Consider the following 25,564-nt stretch of genomic DNA (forward strand, 5'->3'; position numbering starts at 1 on the left):
CTTGCTTCTTCAGGAAAGTGGATTTTTTATTTGCTTCCCTTGTACTAACATTAATAAGGCGTGACTGCACCCACTTCTAGTCGAGGGTTTCAGGTTATTTACCTTATGGAAAGTACAATAGTTTCCTTTTTCACCTTTAGTTACTTCATTTCCAACAGCTTTCTTTGGATACAACTTAACAACAACCCTCTCGGCATTTCTCAGAAACACACACACAAACACAGACACAGAGGCACAGACACAGACACACCAACCCGTTGAACTTTGACCATTTGGTAACTCATTTAGTTAGATTATTTACGGTAATCCAATACGCCAGTCACAGCCGCAAGTCAACCGCCAACTTAACTCTACACATATACACACACACACACACACACACACACACACACACACACACACACACACACACACACACACACACACACACACACACACACACACACACACATGTATATATAGACACAAATACACAGAGATACATATGTTATGTGCGAGGACCACTTTAGTTTCAGCCTCAACTCGACTCGACTCGACTCTGACTCCTCCTTGGGTTTAGGGTCCAACTACGACGTGTAGTAGTAGGCGAGTTGCTGCCTACCTACGGCTAAATACATACAACTTGTTTTGCTAAATTGTGCGTAAGCCAACGACAGCAGCAACAACAACAATAACGCCAGAGCTCAGAAACTTTTCTCAAGCTCTGCATGCCAATGCAAATAACACTTTTATTTTACTTGGCGCTACGTGTCTGCGGCGTGTGTGTTACATGATTGCCCAACCGTGCTTCCACCCCCTGCCCCCCCTCTGGCTGGAACCACAACCACTCACCTGCTTGTCTGCTCACCTGTCCTCGTCATGCCCTTTTCAACAGCAGGCAGCATCCTTGACAGCCGCAGTCGCAGCCTCAGCGACGACGACGACGACGACGAACCAACGACAACGACGGCTTGTGCGTGCGCTCATTAGCATTCTGAAACGGCTTTATAAAATTCAAACACCATGCATACTACGATTTGCGAAAGCAACAAGATCCGAGCGAGCTTGCTATCCAGCCGCTGCATGCTCGTGCACTCAGAACAATTTGCGCTGAAATCTTGATTTAATTTAATCCTCTAGAATATCAAGTTGGATGACAAATGTTCGAAACATGAAGTTTCGATTAGTTGTGTTAGAAATCGTTATAAGAAAATTCAGTTCTCAAAATAACAAATGTTTTTTAATATAAACGCAACATTAACACAGTTTTGAAATGTTAGAAATCTTCTAAAATTTCGACTATCTTCTTATAGATAATAAAAATAGCTCCACCATTTTACATGGAAATATTCGAATTTGTCTACTATAAATGTAACTGATGCCTAAAGTGACGGTACAAATACACACAAATGTATTTTGGTTCTTAACGAGCCTCTGAAAAGTGAATTCAAAAGTTATTTGTCGAAGCAGAAAACTATGTTTTAGAGTAGAATTCATTTTGAGTTGAATTTTATAATGTTAATACATGTTCATGAATGTGCAAAATATTTGGGACATCAAATAATAAAATAAACCTTTGTTGCATAAGGACTAGGACGGTATACAGACAAAGTCTGCTTAACGTAGGCTCCGCTCTTTTCCGAAATCCAGGCGTTCATACAGACGGACGAACAGGTCTAGATAGGTTTGTCTCGTCAGAATTATTGGTTGTAAAATTTGAACAAATCTATAACTTGAAAGGGAATAGAAAGTACCTGGTTGTTGCCAGTACTTCAAGCAACATGTCTGCTTGGATTTGTTGTAAAGTTGCGAATTTGTGTTAGACGATCCTTATTATAACAGTCTAAATTTGTTGTTCACAGTTGTTTGGAAATCCTTTTTCTTTGCTATACCATACAACTCTTTATTTATACAACTAGTTCCCTAGCTGGCCAGGTAGTTAAATTTTAAGCAAGTGCCTTTATCTCATTGAAGAATTCTGGTTTTCTAATTTGAATTCAGTTGCTTGCCTCAAAGTTTGCGCAATAAAAGTGTTGCATTTTTTTCATTTACGAGTTGGACTTCTCTATATAAGTTTCTTTGAGTGTACACACATACTCGTACACATGTTCATAGGTCGTACATAGAATGAGATGGTCGGGTGAACTGCATGTATTACAGTTGTTGTTTTTGGTTTTACTTTTTCTGTATGTATGTGTGTAAGTATTATTTTGCTTTTTATTGTATTGCCCATTGTTGTCGTTGTTGTTGTTGTTGTTGCTGCACAAATTCTGTTGTTATCCCTCCAGCTCGTTGGCTCTGCCCGGCTCGCCATGCCAGGGCTTGCTGCTCTTGCTGTTGCTGTTGCTGCTGCTGCTGCTGCTCCTGCCTGTCGACTCGAGTTGCATAAATTGAATCTGAATTTGTGAGTAAATTGCACACAGGAGACACATTATTTTTGAATTTTGCCTTTTAAATTTGTGGCTTTTCACTTTGAGGCTGAGCCGAGAGTTGAGAGCAAGAGGCCAGCGAGGGCGATGACGAGGACGATGAGAATGCCATCATTTTGTAGGCCAGTCCAATACTACTGCTGCTATTGCTGTTGCTGTTGCTGTTGTTGCCACTTGCTGCAACAATCTCTGCCCAACTTTGTGGCACTTCTCACTTTTAGCTCTCAAGCAATTTTGTGTATACACGTGTACATATAGTATGTACAAGTATGCGTGTGACACACTTAGAAAAACAAAAGGCATGTCATCTTAACCAGCCATGCCCGCCCCCATTTAAATCAATATTAATAGCCTACGCCTATTTCTTTCTGCCATGTCGGTTTCTTTTTAAATTGCAGCGCACAAATTGCTCGTCTATAAATACAAAATGTTTATTTAATAGGCAGAAGCGCAACTTGGCCCCAAACCTTTTCCATATGCAAATTGTTTTTATAAAATTTGCAACAACAAATTGTCGTTGCTGTTTGCAATTGCTATTAGTATTGTAGTTGCTATTGTAGTTGTAGTTCTTGTTTTTGCTATTGTTATTGTTGTGCATTGCATTGCACAGCAATTTGTATACAAAGTTCGTGCAATAAAAAGCAAGTGGATTGGAGCAGCTGCTGGCTCTGTTTCTGGGTATGTTTCTGCTAGTGGGGCTCTTGGTCTAGACTCTACACCCATAGAGATACTCGTGCTCGTTGCTTACATTGCTGGCTCGGTTTGTTCGGTTTGCTTGGCTGGTTGCCTGCCTTGTCTTCCTGGTCATGTGCTTGGAGCTGGTTGTGGAATCAAAACCGTAACAATTGCCACAATTGCAATAGAATCGTCGTTAATTACTGTCTGTGCTTGTGGTTGTTGTTTGTAGCTTTGTATTTCTATATAAACTCATATATTTGTGCGATTGTGGGTGTGCGTGCTCGTGTATAGGGCTGTGAGTGTGTGTGTGTGCGTTAAGAGGCGGCTCCTACGTTTGCCGCATATTTATAACTGCTGGTTAGGGCAGAAGCAGAAGCGGGAAAGGCAACGCAAACCAAAGCACGTTGCTGAGGCACATCACAAATACTTATATAGACATACAGTGGAAATTTGTTAACAGGAGAGATGTTTAGGAATTGAGGCACTTTTCTCAATAATACAATCTGATTGAGAAATGATGTTGTTTGTTTTCCATCATGGATATTCCTGCATTAGGAATGCATAAATGGACATTTCCACTTAAGCCAGATATTTCAACAATACATTTTTCAACAGAGATTTTTCAATAATGTGGAGCGAAAATTTTAGTTTATATTGTTTCTAAATTCTACTTAAAACTTGTCAATGGAAACAGTTAGTTTCTTTGAACTAAAAATATATGGTTTTAAAGAAGAATATTTTTTAAATCGAAAAAGCTTAAAATATAAATAATGCATTAAAATATTCTTTAAACTACAAGTATTTTTTAAAATCTTACATTTTATTTTATAGCTAAGGTCGACAATTTGACTAAAGAAACTTGTTTCTAAGAATTCGAAATGTATTTTTATTTCCAACTTAGAAGCAAGGAAAGTCCCAACGATCCAAATACAGGCCCATTGTGTTAAACTTCGTATTCATACCTAGAATCTCAAGCTAGTAAAGCTTGGAATATGAACATAACATGTAACTACAACATTTTTGCAATTTTTTCCCCTTTTTTTTGAAACAAATAAAAACTAGTTTCAAATCATATCGTATCTTGGTTGACTTGTGTGGTCGTGACATACTGCAAGTAGTATAGTATAGTATGTACTATATGTGTCCGTCACTATAGCTCTAAGACTGTGAGAGAAGTTGTGACTGAGACAAACGGATGAATCTAAATGTACCATTCTTCCTTTCCTTCTTCCTGTCTGTAAAAAAACTAGGTACTTTAAAATGTAATTGACTGACTAACAAGCTTAGTCGCTGCTCAGAGTCGAGTGGGGTCAGAGATTCTCACTAAGCTATTTAAAAAGAGTCCCTTTTGATGAGGGAATTCAGTTGTGAAAAGCTGAAAATGATTCTGCAATGCCTTATCTGTGGTGCATGTGTTGAGCAGTAGAGGGAAAACGGGCCTAGAGGAATTGAAAAGCTAAGACGACATAGAAGAGCAGGAATTGCTTAGGAAGGAGGGTTCATTAGAAAAAATTAACAAACTCGTCCTTTCTCTGGCTCAGGAGAATCTGGATACCAAATTTCTGAGATCCTTGCGTTCATACAGACAGACAGACGGACATGGCTATATCGACTCGGCTTGTCATCCTGATCAAGAATATATATACTTTGTGGGGTCTGCCGCGCCTCCTTCTGTGTGTTCCATCTACACTCGCACAAAACTAATATACCCTTTTACCCTTTGGGTACAGGGTATAAATACAAGGATAAAGCTAAGGGAATAGGAAAAAAATAAATAGTTTCTATGCCGACTCAATACTGTACTTTAACCAGATATGATAATTTCGTTTTCTGCTTAAATACAGCAAATATTTTTGGACCATTTTAATAATTTTATTTAGGCAATCGTTACTGTTTCTCGGTCTGTGTGTGGCATACGAAAAGAAGTTGCCAGCGCGCGTCGTTAAGCGTCGCTGGAAAGTGCCAAAACTCAAATAAACACAACCGTTGGCACACACACTCACATATACACACACTTACATCGAGGTTTACATACACACAGCTATAGACACGGCCCAAATCTGTGAGCTGGTTTGTTGTCTTTGCTGTCTGCCTGGATGGTTGTTTGGCTGGCTGCCTGGTTGCTTTGGCACACTGGTTGCTGCTGGCTGACTCCTGCTGCCAGAGTTGCCTTCGTTGCCTTCGTTGCCTTTGCTGCCTGCGTTGGCTGTGTTGTCTGCTTACTTGGGCATGGGAGACTCATTAAAATGCAGTGCAAGATAATAAGCATTTTAATTAAATATTTAACAAGAATAAGTTTATCACAACATGAGCGAGTGAGTGTGCGATGAAAAGAGAGAGAGGGAGCGAGCGGGAGACTGAATGTGAATGAGAGATAGCGAAATGCTGGCAGCTGCTAAGCATGAACATGAACATATACTTGTATATATTAATGTGTGCTTGTGTATGTGTGTAGAGATGTGAGGCGGTATTTAATGACAGCACGAGACTTCGAACACTTGGCTAAAGCAATTGTAGCTTACCAGAACCCACTTATCTGCTCGTGCTACACACAAATACTCGTAAGTACTACAACAAGCTGAAGTGAGCAGCTCACTTTGCTCAGTTTGCTTGATTCGCTCATTCCCCAAGCGACACACATACACATACACACACTTCACTCCGCTTGCCCTGCACGTTCTCTTCTAATATTTTGATGTAATTTTGACGCCTAATTGGCGCACGTGTAAAACTTACGCCGCCGTCTCCAAACATCGTCTCCAACTTCGTCTCCGAACGTTGTCTCCAACATCGTTGTCTCGCATTTGCTTTGCTGTTGCTTGTTGGCCCATTTGTGCAAATATTTGGCCAACTTCTCTAACTGTTGTTTACCATTTACCGTTTTCTCTTTACAGAGGCTTCGGCTTTGTCACATTCAGCGATCCAAATAGCGTAGATAAGGTACTAACCCAAGGCACACACGAACTAGATGGCAAAAAGGTGAGCTTTCTTTTCCTTTTATTTTGTATTCTTCCTTTTTGTTTATTGTTGCTAGTACATAGTTGCCAGCAAACTACTCTTTTAAAGAAAAACACACAAGAACGAAGTGACGCTTCGTCTCCGAAACCAAGGCTGTTAAGCGAGCTCAACGGATCTCAAAATATGTAGTGCCTGTGATTTGTAAATCGTCGTAGGACGATAAAAATTGTGGATATTTGTTCAAATAACAAACTAAATCAGAAAACATTTAAATTTCATATCAGAACATTTTTGCAGAAAATAAAAATGTATATTTTGTTGTAAGGTAAACAAATTTTTTTTCCACACTTGAAATGATTTAAAAAGTACGCTTTAAACTTAACACTTAGGAAATAGTTTGTTAAAACTATGGATATATTTCGAAATATTTAAAGCAGTTTGTTTAAAACAATTGATTAATAAATATTATTTAGGTTTTTATTTTTGATGTTTTCGTATATTTTTTAATGTGAAATGTGAAAATATATAAAATTGAAAGAAATAATAATAAGGAATATTTATTTTTGAGTAAAAGAAGAAATATCTAATTTTTGGTTTACCTGGTAGTGTTTCATTTTTTTCATATGCGACATTTATAAACGTTTTAATTTTAATTTAGTTAACTGTTTTTTTTTCTTCAAACATGTGGTTCAGTGTCAAATTTCTTTATGCTTAACAATTTTGCAAGGGGCCAGTGAAAATGCTAGCCAGCAGGCTCTGTTTTAATGAAAAAGAAAGAAAAGAAAGAAATATAGTTGCGTTAAAAAAGACATCTGTATTAAATGAAATCTAAATAGAATCTGTATTTAATGGTGTGATAATCCTTCATACAGCAATCCAGGAAACTTCTTAACATACATAGTAACATAAATTTCAGTAATCTAGCAAAATTAAACGATAGAACAATTTTGTTTTTGAAGACAGAAATTTTCATTATTTCTTCTGCACATGACTCATTGAAGAAGAATTGTACTTAATAAGTTTTTAATATTCAATTTAATAATTTTCAGTTTACTTACTTCTTTCAATAATAGTCATACTACCTAAAATTCAAGGTAGAGTATTTGGCTAGTTCTGAGTATCTTCAAATCGATGGCATTTCGTTTCCAATGCATACATAAATACATTTTAGAAAACATTCAATAGTTTTTGCATAAATTATTCTTCATACATTTTTGTTTTGAATTTCATCATTTTTACAAATGTCAGAAATTAAATAAATTACAAAACCACATTATTCTACCGAATTACTATCTTAAGGATTTTACCATTGTCGTTCCCATAACTGCATTGTATGCCGAAGGGCTCAATACAAAATTTAATCGGAACACAGCCCAATGGAGGAATACAGCTTGAAAGTGTTCCTGGCAGGCTAAACAATTCCAAGTGCATTCAGGACTCGGTGTAATAAGTCAGAGCTTTCTCTGCTCAATTCTCCCCACTTTCTATTTTTTTTTTTTGTTAACTTTAGGCAACTGACGGAAAACTTCATTGGCGTGCATGTTTGTAGACAAAGCAAAATATTTGCTGTCAAAAAAAAAAAATACAAAAAACTCCAAAAAAATGGGACTGCATTTTTTATATTTGTGTACGTGTGTGTGTGTGTGTGTGTGTGTGTGTGTGTGTGTGTGCCGTGCCAGCAATGCACGTGACTCTTTTTATTGACAGCAATTAGAAAGTCAAAGGATGTGCGCTACAAAAATTTTTGAATGGCAAACAATTTTTAATTACGTGCTGGCATTAAATGAGCTCCACTGCCTTTGTAATTTTTTGTAAACGTTTATTTTTTTAAAATTTGTTTCCCAATTTCGAAAGCTATTGATAGAGGAAGCAGGAGGCTTGATTAGCTGTCAGCTAGGCGAGAATTTAGAGTGTTTGTACAGTGAATATTGGCATGTTACGTATACGCCACGAGGGCATTAATGTAATTAGCTGACTGCGGAAGTGAATATATATACATAGATATTTTTTTCAAGTACGTGGTGCTGCTTTGCGAGTCCCGCCGCACAGTGGGGCCTTAGGCCGAAACAGCTTGCGAAAATCAAAATTTTCATGAACGCTTTGGGAGTAATGAATAAACGCGTCTAATAGTTTTTTTTCCAAAGATTACGAAAATCTTACTCTCAAAAAAATCGGAATTATAGTTTAGGATATATGTGCACTCAAAGTCGACCCTTTTTTAAGCTCGCAACAATTAATTCAATTTGATGCAAATACTTCATCTTTCAGGTATAATATTAGCTAAGTTATGAAACGAATCATTGATGTTTTGATTTGTATTGCTAGATGAATTAATTTTATGCATTATTTAATAAAAACTATGTCTTTCGTATTTGTAGTTATCTAGAAAACGTTATTTTTTAAACTACCTATTTTTAGGGTGTTTTTCAACTTTGATGGAAAATAAAAAAAAAGTACCCAAAAGTACCTCGCCCATATTTTCAAAATATGTTCCTTAAATATTCGTTTACCTAACGCAATAAAACTTTCATCCGCCCGGATCCGCCGGTGTGCACCAGAGCAAAAAGAGTGCCGCAACTTCGGAAAAAAATCAGCGAAAAAGGCGCTGCCGCGGGTATAAGAAGAAGAATGCATTGCAGGTAGATTCGCTGTATCGGCTATTAGGAACATTGTATTTAGCATTATGGATACAAAAATATACCTAAGCGGTCCTATTTGATCCACATTTAATACTGTGCAACCAAAATTATGCATAACATTTATTACAGGTAGTGTAATTTACAATATCAGGTGAAGGTCTTGAAATCTTTTTGACCCTTTCATGAATTGTAATTTCTTTGCTTTAAAGCATTTGAACAGGCAAAAAGAGGTTTTAGTTTATTATCTTAGGTATGCGTTTAGAAATGGTATATATTGCCAATATTTTTGGTGCAGCGTAATAGTCGAATTTTGACTTAAAAAGCAATCAGTTGTGTCTAACTAGCAGTGAATAGTATTTTTCAATATAATTTACGTTTAAATACCTTAAAAGTGATTTTTCTTTAACATGGCTGTGCAAAATGCAACATTATTTGATCTATTTATATAATAAGCTTAAATTAATTTATTCTAAAATCAAACAGAAATGAATAAGCGTAGGATATAGCAAGCAGAAATTTGATTTAAAATATGAAAACTGGCTATCAACGACTACGTAATTGGATACATCAATGGACGATGTACCCTCTACATCAACTGGACGAGCCAGAGGAAGACCAACGAAATCCATTGAAGAATGCTCGGATTTTACAAGAAAAAGAAAGCTTGTCGATGTCACAGAAGCCATAGCTACGGATCACTTGTCGGAGGCGCTGTCCATGAAATACACCAAGGATCAGGAAAAAATAAAATCGCAAATCACAAAAGCGGTTGCTGACGCACGCCTAGTGCGACTTAAAAGGATCAGTGCCGATGAGGCTTTGGCATTGTTTATGGATTTGGGATTGTCAAAGGAAAAATATTTAATATTGCGGCATTCCCTAATTCGGCATAATGTTGATGTTCTTCCTGGGTACAAACAAATAGGATCGGCTAAGAAAGAGGCAGTACCTCAGTCCACAATAGTGACGGAACAGTCAGTGCAAGTAACACTTCATGACAAATTGGAGAAATGTCAGAGGAAGCCCAAGAGTCGAGGAACAAGGACTATAAAAAATTCAGATATTTGAACACATGCAAGACGTCACGAATAAGGCAAAACGAGGATCTCTTCAATATGTTGTCAGCCTCTTCAGATCCACTGGTTTCATCCCTTAGACATGTGAGGTCTCAAAAAGAATTAGTTAGTAATTATTCTTCGGACATTGTGAAATTATTAGATATTCCTTCGAATGTAGACGACTATTTTAAAGAAAACATATTAATGTAAATAATTGCAGCTGTCAGTACTTTATAATAAAAATTAATGTAATCATAAAATATTAACAAAATATTTTATTTTAATTTTTTTTATGTAAAAAAAATTTTCAATATTTTTAAATTTTAAAAAAAATTTGTAATATTTAAACAATTTTTTGTTCAATTTTTAATTTGTTAAAAACTACAAATATAACTGAAAATAATTGTATCATTAAATGTTTTTTATTAGTTTGATTAGGCAAATATTGCACTGGCAACAAAATCCAACTTTGAGCACACATTGCGCAGCTCCTAGAAATCACAGCACAATGCGCTATGACTTGTTTCAAAGCTTAAGAATTTTTCTTTCAAACAAAATTTGAATAACGAAAATTGCTTCAGCCGTTCAGAAGATATGATTTTTGCAACGAAAAAAGTCCGAAGGCCCCACTGTGCGCCGGTCCATTTGGCCATTTAAGTTTTTGTTTATTTTTTTCACTGTTGTTGAGTCGAGTGGGAAGGCTAACTGTAAATAAAATGCGCAGCATTTATGTCTGATTTTTTTTTCCAGGCATGCATGCATGCATGCAAGCACGTATGTATGTGTGCGTGTGTGTTTGTGTGTGAGTATGTGTGCATGGCCACATACATTTTCGTTTTCCGTTTGGCTGCACAAAACGAATTCATTTCATTTCGTTACGGTTTTTGGCTGATGTATTTTTCCAAAAAGCTAAACGAGGCAAGTACGCCACCATCACCGCCACCGCCAACGCCACCGCACCGTAGCGCCATCTCCAACAACCGCCGCCACTCAACGCTGATTAGTTTTAATTTTAATCTAAAAATCAATTTCCCGCCTGCCGTTCTGTTTTTTGCAGGAAATCAACACAGCAACAGACCAATAGCTAACAAAAATTCCCCTCCCCCCCAACACACACACACACACACATACACACAAACACACACCTGCACCAACACACAGTCTATCTTTACCTTCATTCCCTTTACGCTTTTTTGTTCGCATTTCGCGTGACAATTTTTGCGCAAATTATTATTTCGCTTTCGTGACCAAAGCCCAGCGAAGGATATTGCGATTTTCTTGCCATTCTCATTTTTATTTCGCTCCCATTTTATTTTGTGGCATTGACTTAAGTCAGACACATACACACACATATATACAAAGAGTAAGGGAAAGAGAGACAGGCTAGATAAATGCAGCAGCACGCAATGCGCGCACTTCAAAAAGATTTGTTTCCCCAACTGTCTCTGCACCCCTCTCCAACTGTGGTTCAAAGCTTCCACTTTTATTGAAGAAATTTCCCAAGAGGTATTCCTGTTTCCTTTCACCCACATACTAGTGAGTTTTTGAAAATAAGATCCAACAGAAATAGAACCAATGCATGTTTTTCTTCAACTGATTTTTTAATAATCGGTAAACGAAATTCACCGTTTAAGATAGAGTGTTTCCGTTTATTTTTGTCAAAATCGATTCTATTTTTTGTTGTTTAAATTATCCTTTATTGGTATTTTGGTATTTAGGCTAATCCTATCGACAATTCTAACAAAGTTATAAAGTTAAGTGATGGCTTCGGCGCTCATAAATTATAAGTTTAAATTGCCATTTTTAATGTACCTCTGGCCTGGGTAGGTATTTTTATTAGAGAAGATAGACTTCCATGGCTATCCCTAATCATTAAATTTTTTAGTCTTTTCTCTTGCCTTTCGATTCGTATGCAAATCACAGTCTTAGAGACTTTATAGTCTTTTCTGCGTTAAGGAGTGTGAACTCATATTTGGCATAACACTCATTTGAAGTCTAAGCCCATTCATTCTGAACAACATTTCGATATACTATAGATAAATACTTAGATACAATGTTTTGTGTATTGGTGAACAATTGAAAACAGTTTGAAAAAATTAACATACAAATTAACGAGGGACTTTAAAATGGATTTTGCATCATTTTGATTTATTGACGCCAAGGCTTTGAGGCTTTGATTTGCTGTATGTACATAGGTTCTCTCCTTTCATAGATTTATTTGAATTTTTTGCAAATATTTTTTTACGTAGAGATAGCGCAATGAACAATAACGTATTAACAAAAAATGAGTAAGAAAAAATGGAAATGCGAAAACGAAAGGTGAGGAGATAATTATAGGGGTATGTGTGAATCATGTAGTGTGTCCGAAGTTTAAATGTAAAAATAATAAAAATTGTATGGGCAGCTTTTCAATACTAGTAGCTTCTTCCTAACATGGCTATTGACAAAATTAAAAAACCGAATTTCTAATGGTACCGATCTCTTTTTCTTGTGACATTGCGAAAAATTCCGTTTTTATGAAGTTTCTGTCAAGGCAAAACTTTACTTAATGAGCGCGTTGGGAAGGGCCAGCTTTTGATTTATATCAAAGTTTCGGAGAACAGATTAAGTGATAACAAATAAGCAAAATACTAAGCATTGTCCAAATATATGATCGATACTAATAATTGATGGTAGTTTATATTAAAACGTCTACCGGTTGTCTTTTTTTGAACCGGGTAGTGGACGAAAGTTAGGAAGCGGCCTGGCCAGTCTGCTTCGGTTCGTTTTAAAGCAATTATTACTAATTATTACTGGTGATTGTCTTCAGATTTAGATTATCTGTCTTGGTCTGTCTAGTCGCAATCAGTGATGGGCCTTAAGGTTTTGTTCTGAAGCCGTCTTCTTGGACCAGTCTACGGTTTGATGTTGCAGCTAATCCTCAAACCTAATCCTCGCTAAGCCACACTGCAAGCCCCTCTCCTCTTCTCAGAGAAAATAAAGTGTAGTCATTGAAGTAAGCAAATAATTTGGTTAGACTTAGGTTTCTACAAGCTGGAGCTTTAACAAAAAAAAAAAAATAAAAATAAAAAAAAAAATTTATTTGCTTTCTGGCCCAATGTGCATTGGGCTATCAAATAATTGAGGTTTTACCGTTAGCTGTCAAATCGCTCAGCGGGGGAAAAAAAAGCAGCAGTAAAAGAAAAGCAGAAGTAATACGAAAAACGAAAGCGCGAGCGTTTCAAATTGAATTTTTATGATTTTTAATTATTTTTAATGACGCTGCTTATTAGGGGCGAAAAACCCAAAGCGTCTTCGCCATTTCGACTTGGCCCTTGGCCAATACGCGCAATTCGTTGCGCGTTAATTCGTGCATACCGCCAGCTTTCAGATTCTGAGAGTCCAGCAACAACAACAACAACAGCAACGACAATAGTAGTCAAAACTTCACTTTCTGTATATATGTATACGAGTACACATATACTGAAGTATGTATGTATGTATGCCAGTGTGATGTACATAGTAGATCCCCAGGCAATTTCGTTTAATGCGCGCATTGCAGGCTTATGCAAGATTTATGCTCGGCTATTAATATGAAGAGTTGCAAGAGAAGCGCAAAATGTTCTGGTTTCCTTTTTTTTCTCCTTTACATTTACATTTTCATTTAAATGCCATTAAGCATACGATTTTGGTGCGTCGTCAACAAATTATTATTGTTGTTGTTGGTGTTGTTGTTGTTGTTAGTATTAAACGCCCTCTTTTTATCATTAAACTGCTACTTCTCACTTTTTTTTTTTTGCTTCTTGCCTCTTTACAGGTCGATCCGAAAGTAGCTTTTCCGCGACGTGCACATCCCAAGGTAAGTACCAGTTGAGAAAAAAATACAAAAAAATACAAAATAAGATGACAACAACAACGAAAACATTACACAGCGATATGCCCAAAACGGCATAAAGCGGTGCGTGGAGGGTGCCTATGAGTGTGTGAATAAGTGTGTGTGTGTGTGTGTGTGTGTGTGTGTGTGTGTGTGTGTGTGTGTGTGTGTGTGTGTGTGTGTGTGTGTGTGTGTGTGTGTGTATGTGGGCCGCAAAGGATGTGTCATAAGTAGCAGCAAATGGCAGATGAAATTAAAAACGGAAGATGACAACAACAGCAACATGAAGAGCAACAACAGCAGCGGCTTCGGCCTCGACACCATGCCACCAAAAAATGTCAGTCGCGCGGTTCTGCTGGGGCTCAGAGAGGCGAAAGGGGCGAATGGGGCGGATGGGGCGGATGGGGAGTGAGCAACTGCCACAGATAACTTTGTGGCTGACAGGCAATGGCTCCTGACTCTGGATCTGGTCTCCGGTTTGAGTTTTGCTTTTTTGGTCTTGGGCGGCAACGGTGGAATTTGCTTTCCACTCATTGCGCGCAAAGTGATGATGACAACAAAATTTCAATGCGTATGTGACTGTGTGTGTGTATGTGTGTGTGTGTGTGTAATCGCCCACTCTAGCTCCTGCTGTGCCTGACTGCTCGCCAACTGCCTACTAAATGCCACACGCACATTTCGCTGCGCCCGGTTAGACAGCGTTACAAATGTGCTGGCGTTCAACTTTTCCCATTTTTTGTTTCCATTCTTGGCTGGCTTCTCTGATACACTTCGCATGGAAGAAGCCTGTCCGAGTTTGTGGAGAGTTCGCAGATGATAAATTGGATTACAAAACGCTTGCACTGCAGAAACTTTTATTAAGGAACAGAAACCAAGAAACCGAGGTGTAGTCGGATCGCTTGAAGAAATTAATTATATATTTCCACATGCGCATCCTGATCGTGACTTTCTGCGTTGAATTTGCGATCAAACTCAAGTAATTCTCTAAGAGTATTTCTAGATATTACTCCCATTTTCAATTGAAATATGGTTATAGGCGATTGACTGAACATTAACGTTTATTATTGTTGTTGTGTTCTATAAGATAATAAGAATGTTTTCATTGCATGAACTGTTCTTGCAACTCCTGAAATCAACAGAATTTTTTAATTCAAGAAAGTTTATCATACAACAAATATTCAAGAGCACAAGAAAATTCTTGGCTTTTAGCAGATCGGCTTGAATAGTGAGATTCTGAAAGAGTTATGGCGAACTCGATGGTGTGTTTGCCAATCTGGGTTTCTGAATATTAATGAAATAGAAAATACAAGTATATCCTTAGCAATGCCAAAAAAGCAAACAGAAATATGTTCATTTTCCAGGTTTTCTTTTTTTTTTGTGGTTGAACGAAGCTAAGGCGAACGTATAATCGTCCCTCTGTCAATGTTCAATGTTCAACCACCTTTTATAAATGTGGTACTAATTTCTTGCAAATTGCACTTTTTGAAGTTATGTATCGATGTCACATACTGCTATCTAAATGGTTCTCTCCCTAGAGCATATCAATTGCGACATGCCATGCATTCGAGTTCTATGTCTTCCACTTTTGTCGCTTCAGCTGCACACAAACCGCAGAGCACACCATAATACGCACGCAAACAACAACAAACCCGTGCATCTCCTCTTCCCCTACTCACTCACACTACCAAACACACACACGCGCATACTAATGGGAGACAGTTGGAGAGAAAAACACGCAACGCCTTCGAAGACGACGTTTTTAGCTGCTCGTCCTTATCAACACGCAGCTGATTTCCGTCGCTATTCCGGTGGCGCGTGTTGCTGCGACTGCACTGCCAGCGTCGGCGTTGGCGTTGGCGTTGACAGTGGCTGCAAAGGCACCCAACAATTATTTACGTAATGTTATTATTATAATATTTTTTTAAACGCATTCTCACTGGATTTGCGCACCACAACGACGATGAAGGCGACAAGGATGCGGCATTTGCAAGTGGCTTTGTGTTTTCTCGCTGTCTGTGCTTGTGTTTGTGCGCGCGAAGATCCTCTCGCATATTAAAAGGCGTTTAAAAACATAAATCCTACGTATAACGGCTGCTTATGAAAATTACGAGAAAAAAATGAGTCGAGCAAGGAGGAGCTGCGAGTACGAGGGGCAGGTTTGCAAATGGCAAGTAGGCAGGCAATGGCCATATCTTGTCGTAGAGACACCCAAAGGAGTTTTACGCAGAATGACGGCCTCGAGGAGGATGACAAGGCAAGGCGAGGCAAGGAGAAACAGAAGTAGAAGTACAAGTAGAAAAGCTAAAGCAGCGAAAAGCAGCATAGGGAGACACACACACACACACAAAAAATTGCAAGTTACATCAAAAGCAAAAACGAGAGGACAATTTCAAGCACCGTTTGCCAGGCGCGGCAAAACTGCCAGCCAGTATGTGTTTGTCTGTTTGTGTGTGTGTGTGTATGTGGCTAGTCCATGAGTCGCGAGCGAGGCAGCCAAGCAAGCAGAAGGATTGCCCACAAAATGTGGCCCAAAATGCTTGCGGTTGCACGGAGCCAACGAGCCAGCGACCGAGCGAGCAAACGCAGTGAAAGTTAAGAGTCCTTTTTTTTAAAGTAGTTGTAGCTGCTGCTGAAAATGGCATTGGGCTTTGAGGTAGCAGGATAAAGAGATCGTGGGCGGTTGGACCGGGTGAGGGTGGCGGGTGGGGTGAGGTGGGGGCATATAATGAAATGAAGCATACTAAATGACGCTGCTAAGTTTTCGAGTGTGTGAGCTGTTGGTTTCATTTGTAGGTTGGAGGATTGGAGGGTTCCTTGACGCGAGTTACAGAACATAATGAAATGCGAAAAAATGATGATGATATTTTTGGACCATAAAATGCAGATGAGCCGACTAAGCAGAAAATAGTGTGGAGAGCAGACGAAGCAGCACGACATACAAATATATATGTATATATATTTCCTATCCCCTACCCCAACAACCCCACTACCCCATAACGCACACTTTGTAGCTAGTTGTGTGACGCTAAGTAGGCCTATGTATATGCATGAGTTTGTGCATGCGTTGCTCATACGCCCAGTGTGTCACATTGCTGGAGCTCCTTCTGCTACCCACTGTGCGCTGCTCTGCAAACTTTTGTCGAGTTAATTTCTTTTGCTTTTAAGCTACGCGCATATATATGCGTGTATGTGTGTGTGTGTGTGTGTCTGTGTGTGCTTATGTGCGCAGACTATGAATATGAAATGTATTTGTGTAAGTTATGTTTGGTCAAGGGGCTGTGCAAAGAGTGTTAGTGTGTGTGGTGTGGTGCGAGGGGTTGCTGCATATTTTGTTGCTGCTGGCGCTGGTTGCTGCTTGGAGGGGGCATATGTCATGTCAGCGAGAGTTAACTTTTTAATGTGGACATTTTTGTGGCCAAAACAGCTATAAAAGTGTGCGTTTGCGTATAAGTGAAATGGATTTTAGGACTTACGACTTACACGCACAAAAGTATGCTATAAAAACTAAAAGTGGATGCGTTTTGCCTGCATTTGACATAAACAATGCATTTTTCCGGATATAAAATTCCCATTCAGTTTGTCAATGCATTAAAACTTGTATGCATTGCAGAACAGTTGAACACCCATAGCCCAAAAAAGTGTGTTATGAAAATTATATTGCACAAAACACACTTTGTAGGAAAGTAATAATATGAGTTTTGAGTGTTTAAATTAAAATTAGTTAATTGTTTTTTAAAGAAACACTTTTAAATAAAACATACAACATTTTAAACGGTTGTTTTTAAATAACTTTAACAATATTAGCTTTAATTTTTGACAATTTCGACTGTCACAATTTTGCGTTAACTAATAATTAAGATAAGTTAACTTGGAAATTAAATTATCTAAACTATATACATATATAACATATAGATTTTGAAAATAAAAAAATGGGCCATCAACTGAATTTGATTTCAAAAACCAAAAGAGTCGATCATTGTTGTTTACTATTTGATAGTTCTAGTTGCTTTTTGCTTAAATTGAGATGGTTTAAATAAAATATATTGCTGTCTTATAATGCGTACATTATTTCTTTTTCACAAAACATTTATTAAAACAAAAATGTTCAATCTATTTAAAAAATTTTAGTACTACTATAATTTAAAAAGGCTTGCTAAATAGACAGATCAGGGTAGAGAGCCATAATTCTTTTATAATTGAAAACATTTACATTATATTATTTTCTTGAAAAATTATTTTCATAATTTGTATGGCATTCTTATGTTCTTTGTTTTTATGTTAAACATTGTTTATTCTCAAGCGTTAGGTGACAAAATAGTTGATAATTGAATAATTGTCGTTAGAGCTAAATATAAATAAAAACCAATTTAATTTATTTTAAATTGAAATGTTTTGGAAGAGTTTTGCAAGAAGCTTACTCTCAACACCGACATAAGTCCATCATTGAGTTTATGGGATTCACAACATTAATTTACTTGAATGTAAACATTTAATAAAAGTTTTATGCTGCTCAACTTTTCTAATTTAAGGACGGCTGGCAGTTTCTACTCAATTGCCACAGCTTAGAGTTTTCGACAGGAGTTTTTACTACTTGTTCTCTCGACACAGCAAATACTTTCAATACATTAAAAGTTGTGAATACACTTGGCGAAAAGAAAAACCATTACAATACAGACGGAAAGACAAGCCATAAATCTAATAAATACGTGTATCGTGCAGATTGTCTGTCTATCTGTCTGTGTCTCTATCTGTATGTATATTGTATATCTGTGTGTGTGTATATCTGTATACGATAACTTGTAAAATGTGTAATCAATCAAGATGAAACAGTCGTTGTAAGAGCTGCTCTGGAAGCGGCAGCCAAACTATGTCGGAAGTATGCGTCGCTTTCATTGCCTCGGGTTGCTGCAGTTATAACTGAAGGAATGTTGTGTTGTGGCACGGAGGCAAGGAGAGGGCTGGTGGTGCCGGCGATTAATTCAACTTTTGCAGCAAGAGGAGGAGGCAATGCAAAAGTGCAGACAATGGAACGCACAACAAAAGCCGAACAGTTAGGCATGTGAAAAAAAGTCAAAAGTTGAAAGTGCAATTTTGTCGTTATTATTTTACATTTACAACAAAGAGACGAATAGCGGGAGTGGAAAGGCGCGAATGGAAGGGTGGGTGTGCAACCTAAACCAAAAAAGTGAAAAGTTGTTCAACTATTACATTTATATGGTGCGCCTCTGTCTCCTTCTATCTGCGCGTATGTATATATGGTGTATGTGTGCGTTTGTGTGTGTGTGTGTGTGTTCCGTGTGTAATTGTCAGTTAGTTGGCGCTGTCAGTCCGAATGTTGAAATTAATTTATTTCAATTGAAGTTGAACTTTTGTGGCGTTATTACTTTGCAAACTTTTGCAGCTACGCATAATAAACGGCACCGAGCAGCGGTCGCCATTTTGTGGCGTTACACACTCACACACACACACATACATACTTCTGGGTCGTCAGGTGTTTGAATGGTGAGAGATAAAAAAATATTTTGTCAACTCGCCCTGCTTTTTACTGTCATAACAATTGAAATTTCGTGGCAGTTGAGGGACAACTCGAATATAATTATTTGTAACGTACATAAGTTTTCATAATTGTTATATTGGACCAGCTTAATGGAAGTTTTTAATTATTTTACTTAAATACTGTGCACTTTTGATTTTTGGTAAATTAAGTTCGTCGCCTCACTTTAAGCATTTAATGAGGAAAAGAAACACTCTTTAAGGCTTTAACTTAAACTTTGCTGTGTAAAAATGCTACCCTTTAAATGATTTGTAGATTTGTATTTTAAGTTCTACATGAACACAAACAGGTGTTGTTTATTAGATTAGATTAGAAATAACTTCTCGTCTAATTTTTGTTTGCCTCCTAACAAAATTGTGAATTAATTTAAGAGTTTTAATGATTACTCGCTCCTTTTGAGAATTTGTAACTTTGATGCGCTTTGTTTGAGCCTTAAAATTGTACAGACTACATTTATCGATAAGCGAATTAATGAACTGAAACACATTTGGCAACAAACTTTTATGGTGTTTCATTTATATTGAGACTTATTTTTTTATTTACATTTGTTTATTGAATGAAAAAATTATATAAACAGCCTAGAGATCATAATGTTGATTTTTATTCACGTGTGCTGGAACATTTAATCATATTATCCTATTCTATTATTAAGATTTCTATTATCAACTCGTAAGCAAACAAAACTTTAGGATTTTGTTTTTGCAATTGCTTAGAAACCACCATTACCTTTCGTTTTTCACTTTATTTCGTTTGATTATATGAAAATTCGTTGCTCTCGTTCTACAAGTATAATCGAATCTTTGCATGTGAATGCATTCGGTGAATGATAAGACCATGATCATGTAATGAAAAGATTCTTTTGAATAATGTCTACAAATTATGGCATATTATTTGTTTTGCTAATAAACATTTATTTAATGAAATAATCAAATTAAACGTTGAACAACATTTATAAATTTAAGAAAAAATTGTTTTGGTTTATTCGTTTTAAAATGTAAAAAGTACTTATTTTGTTAATTGGAAAATTGATTCTCGTACTCACATTCCTGCCAATCAAAATTGCTCAAATTGATAGTTCCTATATATGTAAGTAATACACACTCTGTGAAGCACAGTTTGTGTTTATTTAGTTTCGTCTCCATCAAAATCTAAAAAACTCAAAATTGCCAATTGCTGCAGCAGTTCGCCATTTGTGCTTGTCTTCGACCTCAACTTGTTATTTTTTCAATATCTCTTTCATTTCACTTTTTTTGGCTGCTCTACCATTTTGTTTTGACATGTGCTCTCTGTCTCTTTTCTACCTTCCTGACGGTCTGTCCTTCGTTGCCTTTTTGTATATTTTTTGAGCTGCTGCTGTTGTTGTTCTTATTGTTGTTGCACAGGTGCCAGTGATGGCTGCGCTGATAATTTGTTGCTAGAATTTGACATTTTAGGATTGGCAGCCATGCGGCATTGATAGTTATTTGATATATGCATAGCTAAAAATAATCATATCAATAAAATGCAAAAATTCAATAATAATAAATGGAAAAAGTGCTCTCTGGCGCCCGAAAGTATGCAATGAAAATGTGTGCACATTGTTATCTAAATTCATGAAAACGCTGACAGGCAAAATAAAAAAACCGGTAATCTATAAGTGACGCCTTAAAAGTATGTATTTGTTGTAGTTGTTGTGCTGCAATATATTTTAAAATTCAAATCAGAAATCAAAATCCACAAAAGCTACAAATGTTAAATCCGCAAATAATTGACAAAGTTTAGGCATAAACGTGGGTTACCTACTACGTCTCTAGTCAAACGTGTTGGGTGAGGGAGGGATTGGGAACAAAGTTGTTGTTCCCTCTATGGATATACATATGTAGGTGTGAGTATGACTCTGCGTGTGTGTGTGGGTGTGTGTGTGCTACGCTGGGGCCAACTTCAAAATATGTTGGCCACAAATGGCAAAAGTTTGACAGGTAAACGGAATTCGGTAGAAATTTCGATGCATGCGGCAGCGCTTGAGCCTCAGACTAAAATCTCTTGGCCTCCTGGCATCTCGCATATGTGAAATGGGTGGCAGATGCGACCAATCTGTTGTTTTTGTTCGTTTATAAAGGGTGTTTACGAATTAAAAGCGACCTGACGCGTTTCATACTTATAACTGAGTAAGCAGATACAAGCATTCCTTACATAAGTTTCCTTTTTATTAAATGCTGCTCTCAGCATAAAGGAAAACCTTACTTTGAGTATTTAAGATTAGTTATGTCACAACAGAAAAAACGGATTCAATGCGTAACTGGAAAATTGAAAATTAATGTCTCATTTTTATTAATAATTCAAAAAAATGTACAAATTCAAGAGATCCCAAGACAGATCCCCTGTTCAAGGAATAAAATATTATTTATGGAGCAAGTAGATGACATTTTTAGTGAACCATCGAAGCTATGAGTCTTGTTGTTGCCCATTTACAAAGTCTCCGCAAAATTTAAAACTTTTAAAGAAGTACAAACAAAGCCGGAAAGGAAAGTAAGCAGTTGGCATAAATGGTATAGATTTTGACAAAGAACCTAATTTAACTTGTGGGCTTTTGTGGGCTTTTTTCAAGTAAGTATACCACCTGTAGAAAAATTAAATAATAGACAGATTTTAGCACGTTTTGTACTTGGAAAAAATCGCGGCTATATTACACATGCTATTGCTTCTGCTACTACAAGTATAGTGATTGTTTTCAATGAATAATATCTCATAATACATAATACAATTTTCCAAAATATTGCTTGTCCCTATAAATATATATTTATTGCTGTTTACTACAATTCTTACTCTTCGACTCACTAACTTGTTGTTGGTTTTAAATAGTTCAGCACATAAACAGGTGATATCTATCATAGTACGTGTAAAATATTTACCAGCAAAACAGCAGGAACCTACTTGAGAATTCTAGTTAATATTTGTCTTCATTTTAGATTTGATAGAAGAAAACTCAAATACGCAATGTTCTTTAAAATATGGTGTAAAAAATGGCGTTAAACCAAGTCTAATCGGTCTTTAATTGTTAAGTCAGCTTACACTCAGCGGTGTAGAATTCCAGGGAATATTGGGAATTTAGAAAGTAGTTCAGATTTGAGAGACAATTAAAGAAACTGTAAGGAAAAGCTTAGCCTATGAGCAACTAAAAACTGTTATTTACGAGTATGTACAGAAAGTATACCTCCTTGTATTCTCTGCGAAGATAACTTAAATTTTCAATTCGAATTGTGGAATTCTCTTGAATTATTCATCCCTTATACACGCCTTATTGAAATTTTTCCCAACCGTGAATGTGGCCTCCTGCTACAGGGGCTTTCCCATTTATTTGTTTAGGTGTGCAGATTTTGGAAATATGTTTCATCTATCTATCTATCTATCCACATAGTAGTTGCAACGAGGCGTACATTTATGTTTAATGAGATACTTTTTAACAGCCTCATAAATGGCTATGATAACCACTTAATGTTGTCTACAACAACAGCAACAAGAGCAGCAACAGGAACAACAACATCGGCGAATGGCAGCAAAAACAATTTACATATTAAGCTTGCGGGAACAGCGACGTCTGCAGCGACGGAGCGTAAAGTTGACTTGCTTCAGTGCTCATACCCCCCAGCCCCCTCCCCCACAACAAGTCCCTCCTCTCCCTCTGCCATTCTCTTATACGCTACCTCGCCACTCGCTCGTGAGTGCGAAATATGCTCGCCTGCGGCGCATTCAGTTTAATTTGATTAAATTTTGAACATTTTCACGTAAAAGTTGCTCCTTTGCTTCGGCGCTTCAGCTCTTTAGGTGGGATTCGTGTTGGCCTTTCGTGTTGTTGTTGTAGTTGTTGTAGCGGATTTTTGCTGTCGATGCTCTTGTTGCTGTTGTTGTAATTTCTGCTGCTGTTCGTCAGTTTCAAAGGCTGGCCACAGACTCAGTATCGGCGGCTCAACTGTTGTCTGTTTTCAGTTATTTCTATGTATGTGTATGAGTGTGTGTATGTGTGTGTGTGAGTTTGTTTGTGTATGTTGGTTAAATAGTTTTTTTTTATTTCGGTTTTTTTTTTTTTTTTTGCTTTTTCTGTTGCGTTTCATAATAAATAGTTGTTTAAACTTTTGCCCATGGCCAAGAGTTTGCCACCAATGTGGTTGTTGTTGCACCGCCGGCTCTTCAACTATTTTTTATGCAATTCTGCCATCGCGTTTTGCTGCGCTCCTCAGCCTTGTTTGGCTTTTTTTTTTGTTGAATTGTTCTTTTTTCCTTCAGTATTTCCTGTTGTCGTTGCACACTGGGAAATGTTGAAAATGTTAGAAGAGAATTTGTTAGAAGCGTACACTAAACCAGTCTTAGCTTTATGAATTAATTAATTTGAAAGCATTCGGTCTTTTTAAAGGCGAGCAGCTGCAGCATTTGGAATTCTACGGATTCGTAATAATAAAAAGTTTCTTTTGACTACAAGCACAAGCCTCTTCTTCACTCTGCGTTGCTTTCGTAAACCCTAATTTTGGTTCAAAAGCATGCTATAAGGGACGTATACTTATTTAGATATTTCGCCCTTACAACGAATTTACACTGTTAATGACTTAGATGCACTGTTTGATGCTAATCTTTGTTTTAACGATCTTTGTTGTTACTATTAAAATTGTTAAGAATTAAAGGGCATTCTACAAGGTGTACTCCAAAGTAAGCAGGACTTTTCGAATCTAGCGCCCCCTGGTGGCGCTATCTATATGTCGACTGGTGCGTTAGAATCAGCTATCTTTATCGATTGTCCAGCGAGAATTTCATGACATTTCATCGACTGAAAGTGAAGTTATTGCGTTTTAAGTGTGAGTATGTTTGTCGATGCGAAAATGAGCTTCGAACAAAGAGCCAACATTAAATGTTGTTTTAAAATTGGTAAAACTTTAACCGAAACGTTTTAATTGATGAAACAAGTTTATGGCGATGATTGCCTATCCCGTAGCAGAGTGCACGAGTGGTTTCAACGTTTTCAAAGTGGTCGTGAGGACATAAATGACGATCAACATGTGGGCCAATCAAAATTCGTGATCACCGAAAATTCCATCGAAACTGTGCGTGAATTCATCAAAAATCAGCCGAAATCATCATTGAAATTGCTGGAAATGGAATTGGAATTTTCGGAAAAACGCATTTGCCCATGAATGGAAAGCGTTCTGCAGACGTAGAGGCCATTCATTCATGCGTTCGACATGCTTTTGGATCTTGCAAAAAGCTGTATTGAAGCAGAAGGAGACTATTTTGAATAAAATGAATTGATTTTGCCGAAAAAACCATTTGTTCTGTTTTTTTTTTAAAGTCCTGTTTACCTTGAAAAACTCCTTGTAGGCTTTATTAATCGTTGAGTGTAGGAATTTGGAACTCTACCTTAGAATATTGTTGCAGTGTCTGCTGCCCGCAATATGCAATACATAAGGATCCGTTCAACAGCAGGCTCTTTTGTTGGGTTTATGTGGTTATGAATGGAGTAGAACCAACCCTTTACCACCGGATTCTCAGAGACTTTAAATGTTAGATCTTCCGTCACTGGCTAATCGAGGAATTTTATTAGCTGTTGTTTTCATAAAAAAATTAATTATTGGTGAAATCGAGTCTACAGCGCTTGTTCGTCAAAATAACACATTGCAGTTCCTCAAAGATTTACACCATTAAGTTTAAGTTTAAGCCAGTCAATATACAATTTTACAAGTATATTATAAATATAAAAATGTAACTGCAATCAACAAAAAGTTAAAATTTAAAATTATTTCTGATTCGATACAACATTTTGGGATGTAATTTTTAAAAGCTTATTTAAAAATTGTGCGAATTCTTTGTCGAACTCTATTTGTGGGCGTATTTTACGTATCTTAAACATTTTCAGGTAACTTACTTATCTGTTTTTCTAACTGGGAAGTGTTTTTACTTTTATAGCCGCCAACCAAATAACCACAGCTACAAATATATGAGGAAATAAAACGAGAATTGATTGATTGCTTACGCAATCGCCCATTGATTCTTTAATTTTCTACCAATAATTTGTTCATTTCGGACCCAATGTGCGGTGCATTGGTCAAGTTGGTTTGTCCAGCTTTTTAGCTTCGCTTACAACTGCCGGCCGCACATAGTTATGGCCACCACGGGTTGGTCGGTTATGCGCAGTGATTCTGACCCAGCTGCCTACTCTCAGTTAAGACTTGGAGTATTTGCAAGGCTTACAGAGTATATTCCTTTTACACAACCAACTGAGCGGGCGAGCGAGCAGTTGATGCATACTAAATGCATGAGCCTTGTTGTACAAGCGTCTAGGCTTAAATCGTCTTCAAAGTGCCCGGCCACAGACAATGTTGCAATTGGTGGCATAAATTTCCAAATGGCAAGCCGGGAGGCCAAGACACAATGCCCAAAACACAATACAA

General features: G+C 37.2%; 1 protein-coding gene across 5 annotated transcripts in view; it reads left to right on the forward strand.

The window, feature by feature from the left end:
* Positions 1–25,564, forward strand: part of LOC115622168 (RNA-binding protein Musashi homolog Rbp6) — a 271,381-nt gene that overhangs the window by 107,357 nt on the left and 138,460 nt on the right. For all 5 annotated transcript variants that reach the window (XR_003995327.1, XM_030516043.1, XM_030516045.1 and 2 more), the window contains exons 4-5: positions 5,981–6,065; positions 13,538–13,579. Coding sequence is in view for 4 of the 5 variants with exons in the window: in XM_030516043.1 (XP_030371903.1) it covers positions 5,981–6,065; positions 13,538–13,579 (127 nt within the window). In the remaining variant the exon portion in view is untranslated. The remainder of the gene's footprint in view (positions 1–5,980; positions 6,066–13,537; positions 13,580–25,564) is intronic.

This window comes from Scaptodrosophila lebanonensis, unplaced genomic scaffold (genome assembly GCF_003285725.1).
Source record: "Scaptodrosophila lebanonensis strain 11010-0011.00,11010-0021.00 unplaced genomic scaffold, SlebRS2 tig00000043-arrow-pilon, whole genome shotgun sequence".
Taxonomy (NCBI): domain Eukaryota; kingdom Metazoa; phylum Arthropoda; class Insecta; order Diptera; family Drosophilidae; genus Scaptodrosophila; species Scaptodrosophila lebanonensis.